The sequence below is a fragment of the Mastomys coucha genome, unplaced genomic scaffold (genome assembly GCF_008632895.1).
Source record: "Mastomys coucha isolate ucsf_1 unplaced genomic scaffold, UCSF_Mcou_1 pScaffold23, whole genome shotgun sequence".
Lineage (NCBI taxonomy): Eukaryota > Metazoa > Chordata > Mammalia > Rodentia > Muridae > Mastomys > Mastomys coucha.
Genome location: NW_022196906.1, coordinates 60,774,118 through 60,791,156, shown reverse-complemented (window position 1 = coordinate 60,791,156; position 17,039 = coordinate 60,774,118). Strand labels below are relative to the sequence as shown.

The 17,039-nt window shown below is 47.7% G+C and overlaps 1 protein-coding gene across 2 annotated transcripts in view; it reads right to left on the bottom strand.

Moving 5' to 3' along the window:
- The window catches only part of Dapk2 (death associated protein kinase 2), a 116,064-nt gene that overhangs the window by 15,501 nt on the left and 83,524 nt on the right, over positions 1-17,039 (bottom strand). For both annotated transcript variants that reach the window (XM_031343473.1, XM_031343474.1), the window contains exons 5-9: positions 9,839-9,968; positions 5,932-5,980; positions 5,200-5,226; positions 1,892-2,044; positions 1,042-1,087 (exon numbers count right to left, since the gene is read on the bottom strand). In XM_031343473.1, coding sequence (XP_031199333.1) covers positions 1,042-1,087; positions 1,892-2,044; positions 5,200-5,226; positions 5,932-5,980; positions 9,839-9,968 — 405 coding nt within the window. The remainder of the gene's footprint in view (positions 1-1,041; positions 1,088-1,891; positions 2,045-5,199; positions 5,227-5,931; positions 5,981-9,838; positions 9,969-17,039) is intronic.

Here is a 17,039-nt window from a genome sequence, read left to right as displayed (position 1 = left end):
TCATCTATAGGCCTCTACCTTCACATCCGCAGTGAGATTATCCCAATGGGTCTTCCCAGTGAACAATGAAATTAGTCAGAGAGTGTTCAGCTAATCAGCCCCTGGAAACAGGGCTGGGGCCTTGCCTAGTCCCTACCACCATTCCCAGTGCCCTCTTCACACCAGACTCCAAGACTCTGAAAACCAGCAGGCCCTTCCCTACAAGCAGAGTTAGATGGGAATTCGCTCTCTGCCCTGACCCTCCAACAGGGGACAGAATTGTCCTAACAGAGTTTTGGCTTCCCTTCCATACCAGATCTCTGTCTCAGGACCAAATTCCTGAGGCCACACAGCGCCAATAAAAGCTATGTGACTGACTTGCATTTCATCCTGTAGTGAGAGCCTGGTAGTCAGAAAAAGAAATATACCTGATTACAAAGTCAAGGTTTTAGTAGTCCAAGATCTGTCTACAACCCAACTTCTGCAGTGGAAAGGGACAGAGAGATGAGATGACTCCTAACAAATTACATTTTATAAGAAAAAGAGTCTTTTTTTTTTTTTTTTTTTTTTTTTTTTTTTTTTTTGGTTTTTCAAGATAGGGTTTCTCTGTATAGCCCTGGCTATCCTGGAACTCACTCTGTAGACCAGGCTGGCCTCGAACTCAGAAATCCACCTGCCTCTGCCTCCCAAGTGCTGGGATTAAAGGCATGCACCACCACCACTCAGCAAGAAAAAGAGTCTTAACTGACGTCTACGATGGTGCACAGGCTCTCTGAACCCACGAAATGCAAACTTAAGACAGCATAACCCTATTTTATTCGCTTTTGTTTGTTTTTGCGGTGCTCTAGTGGACTGCACGGCCTCATGCAAGCGAGGCAAGCACTCTAGTACGGAACCAGCATGACCCCGTTTGAACAAGCATGGGCCCTCTGAGGACCCTTGACCAGTCCCCAAGATCAAGCAATGGCCTCTTAACAGCTGATTATATCTGACTGCCACAGCCAGCCCCAGTGGCAGAAGAGGGGTCTCCTGCCCACTGGAGCTCATTACCATGCCCCTTACCGTGATCCAGGGATGTCTGAGAGCCTCTTGGATGGTAAGCCGTTTCCTGAAATGAGGATGAGGAAACAAATGACCCATGAGGATACTCTCCGGGAGCAGCAGTCTCATCTATTTAACATCTTCTGGCTGTGCCCTCAAAGCAGTACAGGTACAGAGGTGGCTGAAAACTGGCTGCATTTCCAATACTCTCGGGGAAAGGTCTGTGCCCCAATCCCAGTACTGCGCTACAGAAATCAGGGCTTCTACATATCATAGGTCCCTACTCTGGTTCTCTCTGAGGTCTGTGAAAACCAGAGGACATAGCCCTGGTCTGTAGACCTGTCCCCTGCCCATCCAGGCCCTTTTCTGATGCTCACACAGATAAATCATAGCTCACTACACAGATTCTTGCCCATCCCCCTTCTTTAGCCATATGGCTTCATGGCTCAACCTGGTCCTGAAGCAGAGGTAGGATTAGTATGTCTCATCTCTCCCACTATTGTCACCTCTCTGGGCCTGCCTGCCTTCACTCTTAACTTGAACAGGCCTCAAAATGTTTATAGTTTACCTTTCAAGTCAGAGTCCTGCATATCTATAGGGAAGACTCTACACTGACATCCAAATACATGTGCATGCAGGCATAGAAGTGTACATGCTCACGTAGACAAGTCATTTGTATTTTGGCAGGAGATGAAGGCACAAAACCAAAATGACAGGATGAGCAACCTAGAGATGGCCAGGGACACTTCTCCACACCTGACCAGACTGGACTACATGACCCAGACGGCAAAGTGAGGACAGACAGGCACGTCTTTGAAAGGCAACAGAAAGAAAGAATGAGCACCTGAGAAACCAAACTGTTTCCTCTTACCGGGTCTCTTTCACAAGCAGCTTCCGAATGAAGTCCTTGGCCAGCTCGCTTGTCTGGCTGAAGAATTCCTCATCAAAGTCGTAACTCACAGCAGTGATATTTGCCAGGGTTTCTTGCTTTGTGTCTCCCAGGAAGGGGGACGCTCCACTTAGACTGAGCACAACAGAGAAAGAACTGCATAACTGAGGGAAAGGAGAGAGAAACGGGAGAAAAGGCCTTGGGAACCCCCAGCCTGCTCTCTCCAGGCAACCAAACAACAGACTTTTCAGTGCAGTCTAACCCAGTTCACTTTCTGAACTTCTAACTGAGTACCTGACTTGGGGAGATTGTTTTAATGGACTCAGAAGCTAAAAGAAGAGAAACAGCTTTGGCAGAACAAAGTAAAATACAATAAGGAGCCAGACAAAGAACTTGGGGAGCAGAGGGAAGTGGGAGCGGTGCAGCTTTCATGGGGCGGCTGAAGTTTGCACTGACTCTCATCTTAAAGAATGAATAGGCTGCCAGCAGTTAGAGTGGCTCCAGGAAGAACTTTTAGACGGAGAGAGCAAAGCTTGAGAGGCACAGAAGGGGTGCAACATTTCATCCCCACGGGGCAAGATGAGGTTGTACCATACAATGACCTCCTGAAACACCAGCTCTTGATTTGAATTCCCCTTGAGCACTGGGTACCTCTACCCAGATATGCCCTTGAGATGCACACACCCCGTCCATGAACTGCCTGCCTTGATTAACCACATCATCTTACCCATTAGCTGTGCTAGAAAGAGCAGTTACCTTAGATTTTATTTCTATTCCCTAACTATAGTCTCACTAAGCTCAAACGCTTGCTGTCTCTATTTACCATGTAGCTCCTGGAAGTCATTCCCATTCCTGTTGCTGCTTTCTTAGCAGGGGGAACAGAAAGGTGCACTGGAAAACTCTGAAACTCTGAGTTTGAATCCACCTCTGCCACTCATTAACTGTGGAAATGGAGGAACGTTCTCAACCTTTCTGAGATGCCATCTCCTCATTTAAAACGAAGACAGTAACAGCTCCCACTTCACACGACTGACATGAAGAACTAATGTACGCAAAGCACATTGGGCAGGTGGGCATGGAAGTGGTAAATGCCTGTTACCCCAGCCCTTGGGAGACAGAGGCAGGAGGAAGAGACTTTAAGGCCAGCTTAAGCTACATAGAGTCTGTCTTAAAAGATCAAGGGAAGGAAGACTGGGCAGGATGGTATACACTTTTAATTCTAGCATTCAGAAAGCAGAGGCAGGGGAAGAATATGTATGAATGTAATACAAGTGTGGTCTACATAGAGAGTCCTAGGCCAGCCAAAACTACATAGTGAGTCCCTGTCTCGATAGATAGATAGATAGACAGACAGACAGACAGTCAGTCAATGAATATGGATATATCTCAGGGGTAGTGCACTTGTCCAGCATGTATAACGTCTTTGGGGTCAATTCAGATCACCACGAGAAATAGGTAAGATGCTTTGCATAATCCTGATTCATACTAGTGGTTCTAGATAGAAATAACTCATTATTTCTGGCATGGATAAAACATAATAACCCTCTATGAGTCCAAAGTCTCCAGTTTTCATAAGACCAGAAGTTAGTCTGTGTCACGTGCGCTGTGTCCACACCCACCTTTTCTCTCCTATCCGAAGAATCAATTCCATTCTATAGCTCGTAGTTCAAATACATCTACCTGTCTGTCCATCTCCCTCTGTGTTCCATGGAGTGTTCAAACCTCCAGTGTAGTCATGCTCCCACAGGGTGGCATCTCCCACAGACACAGAGCCCAGGACAAGCAAATCTAGCTCTTATCCATGTCTGTAACCTGAGTGCCTGGCACAGTACTTCAGACAGAACAGGTTTTCTTTCTTTTTGTTTGTTTGTTTTGTTTTTAGATACAGGGTTTCTCTGTATAGCCCTGGTTATCCTGGAACTATCCCTGTAGACTGGGCTGGCCTCGAACTCACAAAGATCCACCTGCCTCTGTCTCCTGAATGCTGGGATTAAAGGCATGGACAATCACTGTCTGGGTGATAGATACCAGGTCTATAATCCCAGCTTGTGGGAAAATTGAAGCAGGAATATCACAAGCCCAAGGCCAGCCAGGGCAATTTGGTGAGTCTCTGCCATTGATAAAATGTAATAACCCTCTATGAGTCCCAAGTCTCCAAGAAGAAGAAGGAAGAAGAGGAGGAGGAGGAGGAAGAGGAAGAGAAGAAAGAAGAGGAAGAGGAGGAGTCATAAGAAGACTGTGTGTGCTGTAGAATTCCTTAATAGTTCAATATGGAAAGTAGAATTCTAAAGAAACCCAAGATTTAAGAACAAATAGGTGACAAATTCTCTGGCTCTGGAATTACTGAGAAATGGTTGTTTACTTAGCACCAGATCTAGCTAGGCAGTTAAAAGGCACTGAGGCTATGGCTCTACCCTAGTGATCCTAACTTAAAGGACAAGGGTGGGGTCTGGACCATGATAGGTATTAGAAGTTGAGTTGAAGCCCTCAGCTATACTGCAGGAGTCACAGTGCAGCTCCCAGTCTGTGCTGCTAGGAATAATCCCCAGAAAGCTGTGGAACGCTGGCCCTGGTTATGGGCTGACTTTGACTCTGAAAATGCCATGAAAATGGCATTCTCCTTGTGAGCTACCAAGGGCAACCTCTACGAAGCACTCCACCAACCTGCCCTGTGTGCTAAAGCAAAGCCTAGGAAACTTGTACAAGGTGACTTATTCCCACCCTACTTCCTATGGCAGAAAATCTATAGTTCTTTCTTTTCTTTTCTTTCTTTCTTTCTTTTTGATAAGAAAAACAGGTCCAAAGGTTAAATACCTGTCCATGGCCACAGAGAATGAAAGAGACAGCATTGGCATCCTGCCCCAGATGACGCCTACTCCACAAAACAAACAAACAAAAACCTATGCAGGAAATCTTGGCTTAAGCCATTGGATACAAGGGGACAAGAAAGGTAGAAAAAGGAGGGAAAAGAGTGTGAGAGGGAGGGAGAGCAATCTGGGATGTGAAGAGAGGAAAGAGGGCAGGTGCCGGCTACCTCAGGGCTGTCACAAGGCTTCTGGTAAAGTAACAGTCTCACAGTGAACATGTGTGGTCTGCAGAGCTGAGTAGAGCAGCCCTAGCTTACCACAAAGAAATTTAGACGTGACCTGTGTAGGAGGGAGGGCAGCTCTCCCAGGCTAACCCTGCTCAAGTGTAGGAAGTGGATGTAACAAGTCTATAGATGCCTCCCCGCCCTTCTCTCCCTCCTCCTAAACTAAGCAGGGCTGCAGCCCAAAGATGGAGATACTCACAGGATGTAGGTGATGACTCCAATGCTCCTGTGAAAGAGAGTTGTGTCAGAGTGGTATGATTTCAATCTCAAACCCTCCAGAGAGTTACCATGCAGATACAAGAAATCACTCGCTTCCCCAAGATGGCTCCTCAATGCCATCTCAAGCCCCACCCTTCCCTACCATACTCTGCAGCAGACAAGGATGCATTTAGAATCCTCACTCTCTGCAATTTGAGTCAAGGACCCAAATTCAGGGTTTGACTTCTGTATTTGCAGATGCTGTCATCGGCGCATGTCCCTTAACCACTGAGCCCACCTTCCTCATATAATGAGAATACGAATAAAGAACAACCTCAAAGGGCTGTGGGTGGGGTCTTAGAAAGCTTGAATTGAGCTGTACCAACTGTATAGTAGTGGTCCAATAAAATAAGTAAAGAATTGATCACCGCAGAATTACTAGGCCTCACATGCCTAGGTCATAGGATGCTCCTGTGTAACAGTTGATGGGTGGACCAATGGACCTAACTTAACTGCTATCTAGACCCCAGATGAGGCTGACCCAGGATAAGCCTGCACTTGCCTCAGCCCCTCCCCAGCTGACAAAGCTCTCACTGGCTAAGCCTCATGGCCTTCTGCTGGCTGCACAGCGAGTGCTCCTGGAAACTAAGGGTTTAAACACTGAAGGAAGGGCATGCCATAAAACAAGGGCTGAGGCCTTCTGCCCCTGGAAGGATCTCAGGCTACCACTTACCACATGTCAGCCTCCAGTCCCAGGGGCTCATAGTTCACGATTTCTGGAGCTGAAAGAAGTCATGTTCAGGAGTCAAGAGCAGGTAGAGATGAGAGGAGGTGGTTCTAGGGAATTCTACAGTATTTGGTGCCAATTGTCTCCATCTTGAGTCTCCAACAGTGAGGAAGGAATATTGGAACAGTAGATGGGAATAATCTGGATGTAAGAATGCTGAGAAAGCACGTTGCTAAGGACTGTGAGTTTCTATAGAAAGTCTATGTTGAAATCTAATTCTTGGGCAATGGCATAAAAAGGGGGAGCCTTACAGGACATTGGTTCATAAGAGTAAACCTTCAGGAATAAAGTGAGGCCCTTATAAAAGTCTCCAGGGAGTACATTCCCATATGTGAACAGAGGAAGCCGCTGGTATCTGTGACAAGGTTCCTCACCAGACACCAGGGCACCTGGCACCATCATCTGGGACTCGGGACCATGGGAACTGTGGTCAATAGTTTTCAGTTGTTTATTACAATCTATCCAGTATAAGGTGTTTGGCTGCAGTAGCCTAAACAGGGTAAGTCATGAGTTTCTTCTAACCTGGAAGAGACCACTATGAACAAGCCTTGATGAGGAGGGAAAAGGGAGGTACAAAGGAAGAGGAAGGTTTAGGAAGAAGACACGAAAGCCTGGTGATGACCTGCTGTGGGCAGCTCTGGTGGACAGAGACTCCAGACAGGCCCATGCTGAGAGGTGATGGAGAAGACGACAGCCCAGGGCTTCATTTTCCTCTGAGTCCTGCCTGACAGGTGACTTCATCCGAGGACATCTTTGGGGGTCACTGAAGGAAGACTATAAGCATGAGGGGATGCAAAAACATGGCAGAGGACAGCTGCTACAAGGGTGGGGGGTGGGAGGGAGCCAAGCATCACATTTGAAGCCATTAATACACAAGTGGCAGGAGGAGCTGGGCCAAAGATACAACGAGTGACCAAGAGATGGTCTAGAGTGTGAGAGAAGATTCTACCAAAGAGACAAGAGGACTGTGAGCTGCCCACACAGCACGGAGGCCCCAGAAAGCCAATGCTGAGCTTCATGCTCACTTTGTCCATGACTTTTAAGAACATGATGATGGAGATGATATTATAAAAGCAGTACCTCACAAGAGAAGGAGGTAGCCTTGATTAACTGCTAAGGCAAGAGGAGGAACATGAGTTTTTAATCCAGAATATCTAACCCACAGTGTCTATAGGCTGTCTGCCTACAGAAGAGTTCTCCCTACAGCTCTTCCTTCCACAGCAGGCACCCTATACTAGCTTTGACTTTTTCCCTAGCTTTTTAAAAAATGGTGCCAGGATGTATTTGAAATTGTATCTCTTGACTGCTTTTGCTCGCTTCCTGCATGGACTTCCGTTTTCTCTACTGTGTAATAAATAGCCCATGTGCTGAGCTGCTCTCTGTCTGCAGCCAGTCACTCTCAGAGAGACTTGAATGCTTTCTGATCCTCATGACTGGTGCTTTTTTTTGTTTGTTTTTGTTTTTGCTGCTAAGACACAAGAAAGTGTGTTCTCTTTTTAAATGGTATTCAAATTAGGTGTGGACCTCAAGTAATGTATGGTCTAGTCCAATAAGAGAGGTGCAGAATTTGAGAGTATATATTTAAAGAATCTTTTCTGGGTTGTTTGTGGGGGGTGGGGGGTGAGATAGGGTTTCCTCTGTGTAGCCTCAGCTGTCCTGAAACTTGCTCTGTAGACCAGGTTGGCCTTGAACTCAGAACACCCACCTCTGCTTCCTGAGTGCTGGGATTTAAGGTCTGAGCCACCACCATCCAGCCAGGAATCTTCTTTTTTTTTTAAGTTGGGGAGCTAAGATCTGACTACATAGTCCATGCTGGTCTCTAACTCACAATCTTCTGGTCTCAAATTACTGAGTTAGAGAAACACCTACTCGTTTGTCAGACAAGAGCTTATGCAGTGCAGGCTAGACTCAAACTCCCTGTGTAGTTTATCATGGTCTTGAACTCCACCTCCCAATTACTGAGATTATAGGTGTGGACCAGCATGCCCAACTCCAAGTTATTCTCACATGGCAACTTGACATCCAAACTACGATCATTTCTCTAGGAATCAGTCAATCTCTCTTCTCTCTCTCTCTCTCTCTCTCTCTCTCTCTCTCTCCTTCATCTCCTTTTTTCGCTCCCCCTCTGTGTGTGTGTGTCTGTGTGTGTATGTGTGTGTGTATATCTCTTGTTCACCCTATGTATACCAGGCTTGGCCTATCACCTCCTGGGAACTTTCCTGTCTGCTTCTCATCTTGCTGTAGAAACTCTGAGATTACAGACACACAGTACCACATCTGGCTCTTGTGTGTTCTGGGGATCCAAACTAAGATTACACAGGCATGGCAAGCTCTTTACTCCTTGCTAGCTCCTCTGCCCTAGGAAATTAATTTCATTGCATCTTTCTAAAATGAGGACTGTCACATGCAACTACACACTGAATTTCTTTTTTAGAGTTTGTTTTTATTTCTATCTCTGTACAGGTATGTGTGTGTGTACCTATGTGGGTATGTGGGTATACCTATGTGGGGCTGTGTGTGTACCTATGTGAGGGTATGTGTGCACATGGAAGTGCAGGTGCCCACAGAGGCCAGAAGAGGGTTTTGGATATCTGGAGCTGGAGTTACAGATGATCGAGAGCCATCTAGCATGGGTGCTAGGATCTGCATTTGGGCCCTCTTAGTGGCAAGAGTATGCACTTTTAGCCACCAAGCCACCTCTCCAGCCCTAAAGTTCTCATATTTTGTCTGTTTTGGGAGTGGTGGCGGCTGTTGTTTGTTTTTTGAGACAGGGTTTGGCTTGGAACAAGGTGCTTGATGGAGAAAATAATTCAAGCTGCCTTTGGAGGAGGCCACACCCTCCATCTCTGAAATACTCCAAGTCCCATAAGAGATAAATGATGATTTGATTCTCAACTCTCATCCCTTTCCTCTCTGCAGAGATATTTTCTTGTGAGCCCCAAAACCTCTGGACCAGTCCCCTGGGGAATATCTAGCATGTAGGACAGAAAAGGCTAAGGCAGAGGGTGAGAGGAACAGAGGAGAGAGAGCAAGGCCAGGCCTCGGCTGGAGCTGGCTGCTCCAGTACGTTGAGTGGAGGCCAAGCTCTCCAGAGAGGCAGGTGGTGGATCTGGTACCTGACAGATAACTGCCTCTTTCCTGTTCAGGAAATCAAAAGCTACTTCAGAGAGAGGATTCATGTGGGAAACCAGGACAGGGAAATGCTTTTAAATCTGAACACCGAACTCTTCCAAGAGTAAAATGTGAGGCCAGTTCTGCAGAAGTTGAACATAGAGTTCAAAGGCCTCTAGCCCCACCTGACTACTCTCTGTGCCAATGGGCACTCAAAGCCAAGCCCACCTCTGTCTCCCTACTCAGGGCCTACTAAGGCAACTCCTTGTCAACCCTTCAGTTTCTTGCAAGTATGCCAAAGCATGAGATACCAGACGTAAAGAAGGATAGTTCCTAAGATTGCTGCCCCTCCTTCTCTCTGTCTTGTCTGTCTGTCTGCCTCTCTCTCTGTCTTTCTGTCTATGTGTGTATGTGTGTGTGTACGTGCACATGCACGTGCACATGTGTGCCTGTAGGCCACAGGACAACCTTGAATATTGCTCCTTCAGTATAATCCACCTTATTTTTTGAGACAGTGTCTTTCATCAGCCTAGAATCTGTCAAGTAGGCTCAGCTGGCTAGCCACTGAGCCCAGTGTCTCCCTGTCTCTGCCTCCCTAGCAATGGGATTAAAGGCATGCTACTTGGAATCTGCAATTACAACTACTCTTGGCTTTCTTACATAGATTCTGGGCCTTGAACTCAGGTCTGAACCCCCTCCCCAGTCTTGGTGCCAGATTGAGAGAAAAAAACCCAAAACTCACCAACAAATTCAGGTGTCCCAAAAATGTTTTTAAATTCAACTCCATCTTCTATTTCATGAGCCAGGCCAAAGTCAATCAGCTTGATGTGTGGAATGGGGATATTCTTGTCTAACAACATAATGTTTTCTGGCTGGAGAACAAAACAGAAAGAAGGCAAGATAGTAATTAAAGTGTTGTTTTGTGTTTTCCTGTTGGGTTGGGGTGGGGTTCGTGCTCTCTTGGCAGGGGGTCAGGGAGGGACTAAAACAGCAGAGTTCTTGTTTTTCTCTCCTAGGTCTCCTAGCACCCAGGGTCAAGGACCAGTTTTAACTAACCCTGTACTGACAACAGTACTAAAGACCTGGGCTCTGATTTCCCACGTGTCTCTGAATGGAAGAACCCTTCAATGAGGTTCCCTGCTTCCTCACCTGTCAGATGGGATCAGACACCTGTAGGTAGCCTTTCCTATAAGCAAAGCCACCTCCTTGAGATGTGAAAGGGAAACAGGGCTTCCCCTGGGTTTATACAAGGCTTGCTAGCCTTGATTGACTCTCTGACCTCCCTCTTGTCCTCTGGCCAGCCAGCTTCCTGTTGACTTTCTCTGAGACTGACCAACTTCTCTCTGTGTGTTTAACTAATTTTGGCTTTTGGCAGGACGCAGGAAAAAATGCACCTGATTTCCAGGGAAAATACCAGCTGCCCCAGCTATTTCCGGCCTGAAACAGCTGCTGGCCTGACACAATAATGGCAGGCTTGGTGGAGAAAGGAGGCTAACTAGACCCTTGGAGTCCACTCTGCCATCCCCCTCCCTGCTCCCAGGGCATCTGACACAGGGTCCTGAGGTCTGCCTTCTTCATTCCTATGCAACCTCCGAGACGAGACAGGGAATGGACAGGTCTATTTGCTTAGCCATTTTCCTTCACCCCATGACGACTGTCTTAGATTCTATTTAAATTGGACTGTCCTGAAAACATTACCCATTCAAAATCTTCTATGTAATGTTCACAGCAGTATCCCCACAAAAGCCAGAAAGCAAAAATGCCCATTAACTGATAAAGAGATACACAAAGTTGGACATATACACACCACGTACGATAGTCACATAGGAAGCCCTACTTTTTTTCAGGCTGGGAACTGAACCCAGGACCTTATTTGTGTGAGATAAGTAATCTTACCAGCCCTAAGAAGAAATTATTTGAAGATAAAGAGGAATGAAACAAAGAAAAAGGTAAAAGAAAATGAACTATTGATCTATGTTACAATGTAGCTAACCTTGAAAATGTTACACTAGCCAGGTGTCAGGATGCTTGCCTGAAACCCTAGTACCCAGGATAATAAAGAGGAAGATTGAAGTGCATTTGGGGTCAGGCTGGGCTACTCTTAAGTCTCTCCCAAAAGAAGGAGGAAGAGAAGGAGGGGGAGGGGAAGGAGAGGGAAGGAGGGGGAGGGGAGGGGGAGGGAAGGAGGGGGAGGAGGAGGAAAAGGAGGAGAAGGAGGAGGAAAAGGAGGAGGAGGAGAGGGAGGAAGAGGAGGAGAGGGAGGAGGAGGAGGAGAGGGAGGAGGAGGAGAAGGAAAGGGAGGAAGAAAGGAAGGAGAAAGAGGAAGAGACATACACAAAAGGTCACATAGTACAGGATTCTGTTTGTAAGAAATATACACCCAGTCTAGACAAATACATATGGACAGAAAGAAGATTAGCAGTTGAGTAAGACTTAGGGAATAGGGCCAGTGAGATGGCTCAGCATGGAAAGCAGTGGTTTTCAACCTTCCTAATGATCCGGCCCTTTAATATAGCTCCTCATGTTGTGGTGACCCCAACTATAAAATTATTTCATTGGTACTTCATAACTGCAATTTTGCTACTGTTGTGAATCATAATGTAAATATCTGATACACCGGATATATGAGATGTGCTTCCCCAAAGGGGTTGAGAATCACTGATGTAACAAGATTTACTGCAAAGCCTGATGATGTGAGTTTAATCCTTGGGACCCACATGGTAGAAAGGAGAGATCTGACTGCAGCAAGCTGATCTCTGACCTCCAAATGTGCACTGCTGCATGTGAATGTGCACAAATACACAAATAAAAATGTAATAAATTACACACACAAAAAAAAAGACTGGGGAGCCAGGCAGAGGTGCAGAATGTCTTTAATCCCAGCTTTCAGGAGGCAGAAGCAGGCAGATCTCTGTGAATTCCAGGTCAGCAGAGTCTACAGGTTCAACTTCTAGGACAGCCAGGGCTACATAGAGAAACCCCGTCTTACAATACAACAAGACTGGTGAATAGGTAGAGACTGCTAACAACGTGTGATCTCTTTAGGGGGTAATAAAAATATTCTAAAGTTAATTCTAAGACTGCACTGGGAATGGGTGTGTTTTTGTTTATAAAATGTCATTTACACACAGCAAGCAGTGGATTGTGTCATACAAGGAGTAAAGTCCAGGAAGGCTGTTAACCAAGTGTCTTAGTCAGGGTTTCTATTCCTGCACAAACATCGTGACCAAGAAGCAAGTTGGGGAGGAAAGGGTTTATTCAGCTTATACTTCTATGTTGCTGTTCATCACCAAAGGAAGTCAGGGCTGAAACTAAGCAGGTCAAGCAGCAGGAGCTGATACAGAGGCCATGGAGGGATGTTACTTACTGGCTTGCTTCCCTTGGCTTGCTCAGCTTGCTTTCTTATAGAACCCAAGACTCCCAGCCCATAGATGGCACCACCCACAAGGGGCCCTTTCCCCTTGATCACTAATTGAGAAAATGCCTTCCAGCTGGATCTCATGGAGGCATTTCCTCCACTGAAGCTCCTTTCTCTGTGATAACTCCAGCTTGTGTCAAGTTGACACACAAAACCAGCCAGTACACCAAGCAAAGACATTGGAAGCCACCATTCTCAAAAGAACTGAGGAGGAGTTCCCACCTTGTGCCTTTGCTTACACCACTGTCAGCGCCCGGGAAGGGCTTCTGGTCCACCCACTCCCACCATAATCCTGGTTGGGTTTACAAGGCTTGCTCCAACTCTCTTCTCCTAACCATCCCAGCCAGGCCCTACCTGACTGTAAGCCGATCTTGGTCTCCCCTAGGCCTCTGCTTGTTCACATCTTTTTGTTAGGACCTCTGGCTGCTGTCTCCAGTCCAGCAGCCCTTGCCATCCTTCCTGACTCTCTGGCAGAGCTATCCTCAACTGGAGGGAGAACAGGGACCTGACAATGCCCTCCCACCCCACACGCTGTGTGGATCCCTCATGGTGACCCACTGAACTAGACCCTAACTCTTAGCTAGACTCACAATCTGGTCTGGTCACTCCACAACACATACACCAGGTGTCTCTGTCTCCCTGAAATCTCTGTGACCCCCAGCTGCTGATGCTAGACTTTTACTCAAGGGAACTGAGGCCCTCCCTCAAATTTTTTTCCTGGTTTTTTTTTTTTTTTTTTTTTTTTTTTTTTTTGGTTTGTTTAAATAACACGTTTTCTTTTGCATTTTTAAAGTTGGTTTATTTTTCTTGCCCTCTGGAGAATTACTCTCAACTTTATTTTGAACTTGTGTCAAAGTCCTTTCCCAAGGCAGATCAGATTTTTAGCCTCTGCTGAAGGGAGTGTGGGGGCAGAGGAGGTCAGGAGACAACATCCAGGCAGATGACCCCATTCCAGTGTCCCTGGCCCAGCACTCTGGTGACTGCCTCAGGAATACTGCTGCTATCCTCTGTACTGAGATCCATCCTTCTCACTCTCCACTACTTCCCTGCCAGGCAGTGTCTCTTCTAGTCTACCCACATCGTTGGCCTTACTCTCCTGACCACCTCAGCTCAGACCCTAGCTCAGCACGATGAACGCAATGGAAGCCACAAGCCACAGAGATGGACTCCCCAGAACCTGGATGGATGTTAGGACTACAGAGCAGCAGAGACGAGGCATCAAAGAACTGAGGGCAGTGCCACCCCGAGAGAAGAGGCAGCCTTCTATCTACTCACATCTGTAGCTCACGGTGGAAACAGCCTCTCCCCTGGCTTGGAGGGATGGCAGACTACATTTTCTTACTGGAGACCTACCTGCTTCCAGGTGCTTAGAGCAAGTTCCCCTGCCCCGCCCCGCCCCTTCCCCAAAGCTGGTGCTGCCCATTCACATTTGGCCCTGTATACTCAGTTAAGACAGCCAATCTCCTCCAAAAGGTCTTCCTGATGGTCCCTCCCTTCCCAGCTTCCAAACACCCTGCAGTGTTTTATATTACATTATAACACTTCCTCTGGTCCAAAGCTAGAGCTCTCTGGTTACTTATCTATCTCCTTCCAATGGACTTCAAGCTTCCTAAGTGAGGTGTTCTAGCGTCTCCCCGGAGCTTAAGATAAAGCCTGACAGCCACCAAGTGCACCAAGTGCCCTGAGAGAAGTCAAGTACATTAAGCAGATGCAATATGCAGGACCTGGCAGCAACCAAACACATGGTATATTTGCTCCTCATTCAACTGCCTGGAGCAGAGGGTCTTATCCTTCCTTTCTTTCTGAAAAAGAAGCCCTCAGTCTAGGGACACAGGGATTTAAGCATCTGTCTGTCATATCCAAAGCTCTTGCTCCCTTTCCCTGCTTGAGCTGGAACTCAAGCTGCAGCTTAGTGTCTAGAGCAGGCATCCGCCTATCACCACAGGATGGCTTTTCTTCTGTGGATGCTTTCGTGCAAATGAGCATCCTCCAAACCGTGTCCCTAGCCTGGCTTTCAGGCCTTCAAGAGCTAGCTGCTCTCATCTCAGACAAGAAAACTGAATAGCAGGGAGGGGGTGCTTGGAGAGCTTAAGAGCTTCCAGAGGACCAGAGTTGAAATCTCAGTGCCTCTGTCAAGCTGGTCACAGTAATCTGTGACTCCAGCTCCAAGGGATCTGACGCCCTCCTCTGGCTTCCAAAGATGCTTGCATATATATGTGCTATTACATACACAGGCATATACATAAGTAAAAATAGAAGATGGGGAGTTCTAGGAGGAGAGGGCCCAAGTTAGGTATACACAAGGAAGCATGGCCTAAGGCGTTCAACTGGGGAGGTGACCTGGGGCCGCAGGAATACTCTGCTAAGTGATGAGGACTGAGATTTGTGTTCCCGCCTCACCAGCCACTCAACGCGAGCCACTCAACGCGTTACTTGGGTTAGTTGGCCCTATATACTCAGACTGGGTGCAGACAGGCCATTGGCTCCCTGCCACCAAATGATATTGCTACTTCCGGGCCATTAAGGGATTCTAGGATACCCAAAGAACATGGGACCCTTATCTTCAGTCTTCACAAGGCTTCCTTCTGTCGTCCCAGCCTCCAGGAACAGCCTGACCATCTCCAGGGACCAGAGACACATTTGGGTGCTCCATACCATCCTGGCAGCCACCCGGAGAAGTCGGTGCTACTACCATTACCATTTCACAGACGCAGGAAACTGAGGCCCAGGGAACTAAAAGACTTGCCCAAGGCCCATCAGCTCATGATGGCAGGAGAGTTTCCCTGGCAGTCCTGCTCCTAGACTTACCCCGTCAACCAGTCTTGTTAGATATCTCAGCAGCCCCAGTGACCATCAAAACCTCATTCTGAGGACGGAGGCACTCCGATCCCTGGAGCAGCCCCAGCCATAACCCCAGTAACCTTTCCAGCCTGTGGTGGATCTCACATCTGGACCTGTTCTCATTCCCCACAGGGTGGGCCACCATCTCAGACACCTCAGATCCTCTCTGGATGCAGCTATTTGCCTAGTAGTGGGTAGCTTTCTCACTAGGTAAATTCAATTCCATTCAAGGTTCCTGATGTTGCCTTGCTATCTTCCCTGCTGCACATCAATATTCACATAAATGCAGTAAGAGGATTCCAGCCAGGGTTTCCTACCTCTGCCTGGTTGGTATAAGCCACTAGGAGTGCCAGAGAGCCCTCCTAGCCAGAGAGCTATTAATAGGGCTAAAATATGGTCTGAAAGGCAGCCTGAGATCCAGCAAACTGGCAGCTCCCCAGGATGTGGTCTCTTAGTCCACCTCCATGAACAGAAAAGAAGCCCAAGCTTGGGGTTGGGAAACAGTTTCAGGTCCTCGAACAAAGGTGTAGAGCTTAATAAGCAGACCACTTCCTTTCTTTGGGTCCAGTTCTCCACTCAGGAGATGTCATCCAAAATTCCTTTAGCAGTTTTGATGTAACACATAATTCCAAGCTAGATGGGCAAACGTCTGCTGCTCTGAGCCCCAAGGCTGGACATAAAAAAGATCCTGTGTCCATGCCTCAGGTCAGGAAAGATTAGGCTGTGGTAGCCACAGGAGACTGGGCCCCAGCCAGACTGCCCTGTGGATAGCACAATCCTGTCCATCCTCCTTGCCCCACTCATCCTCGGCCAATGGTATTCTCTGCAACCAGGTACTGAGCCCACGCAGCTGACATCACCTGCAAAGCATGGCTGGGGGAGGCACTGCATTCTTTAGATGCTGTTGCCCAGCCCAGAACACAGAGAGCTGCCACAGGGGGATGTGGTGGGGTGAAATTGCCCCACCTGTCAAAACAAACATGCCTGGCTTGGCCTGCCACTCTGGGAAAAGCCAACATGCCTGATAGAGGTGCCTCCTGTGATACCAACTGGAAGCTGGCCCTCCAAGGGGGGCCCATGTCCCATGCCTATCAGGATGGAGGCAACCTCGGGGACTATGCAATCAAGGGCAAAAGACAAGGGCTTGGCGTAAGGCAGGTCTGAGTTCTCCTCTCACCTCTGCCACTGAAAATATGAATTAGGCAAAGTCATTGGGGGCCTCTCTTTCCTATCTACAAAGTGGGGACATGCCCAGTAGGTCATAGCATCATTCTGAGGCTTCAGAGAGATGGTCCATGCATGAGGGGGAGTATGGTTCCCAAGAGAGACTGTAGCACACTGGCTAAGCTGCCCACAGTAGCTCCGAGTCCTCTCTGGGAGTGGTACCTGACACCCTGTTCCATCGCCTGAGTTCACGAAGAACATGCCCTGGCACAAACCATCTTCCCCACACTCCCTCCTCCTGTTTCCCTTCCCCACCCTGTTTTATCCTCCAGCCTCACAATGCCAGGGCCACAGGAGATCTCCAAGGTCATTCAGTCAGTCATGTTGTAGAGAAGCCCAGAGAAGCCAGGAAGCTACAGAAGAGACAGAGCTCAAGTGTACTGAGCCACAAGTGCCTCGTGTGGCCTGCTTGCTGCGAGGTGAGGCTGAGGCCCAGCTGGGCTTGAGCTATGAGGACAAG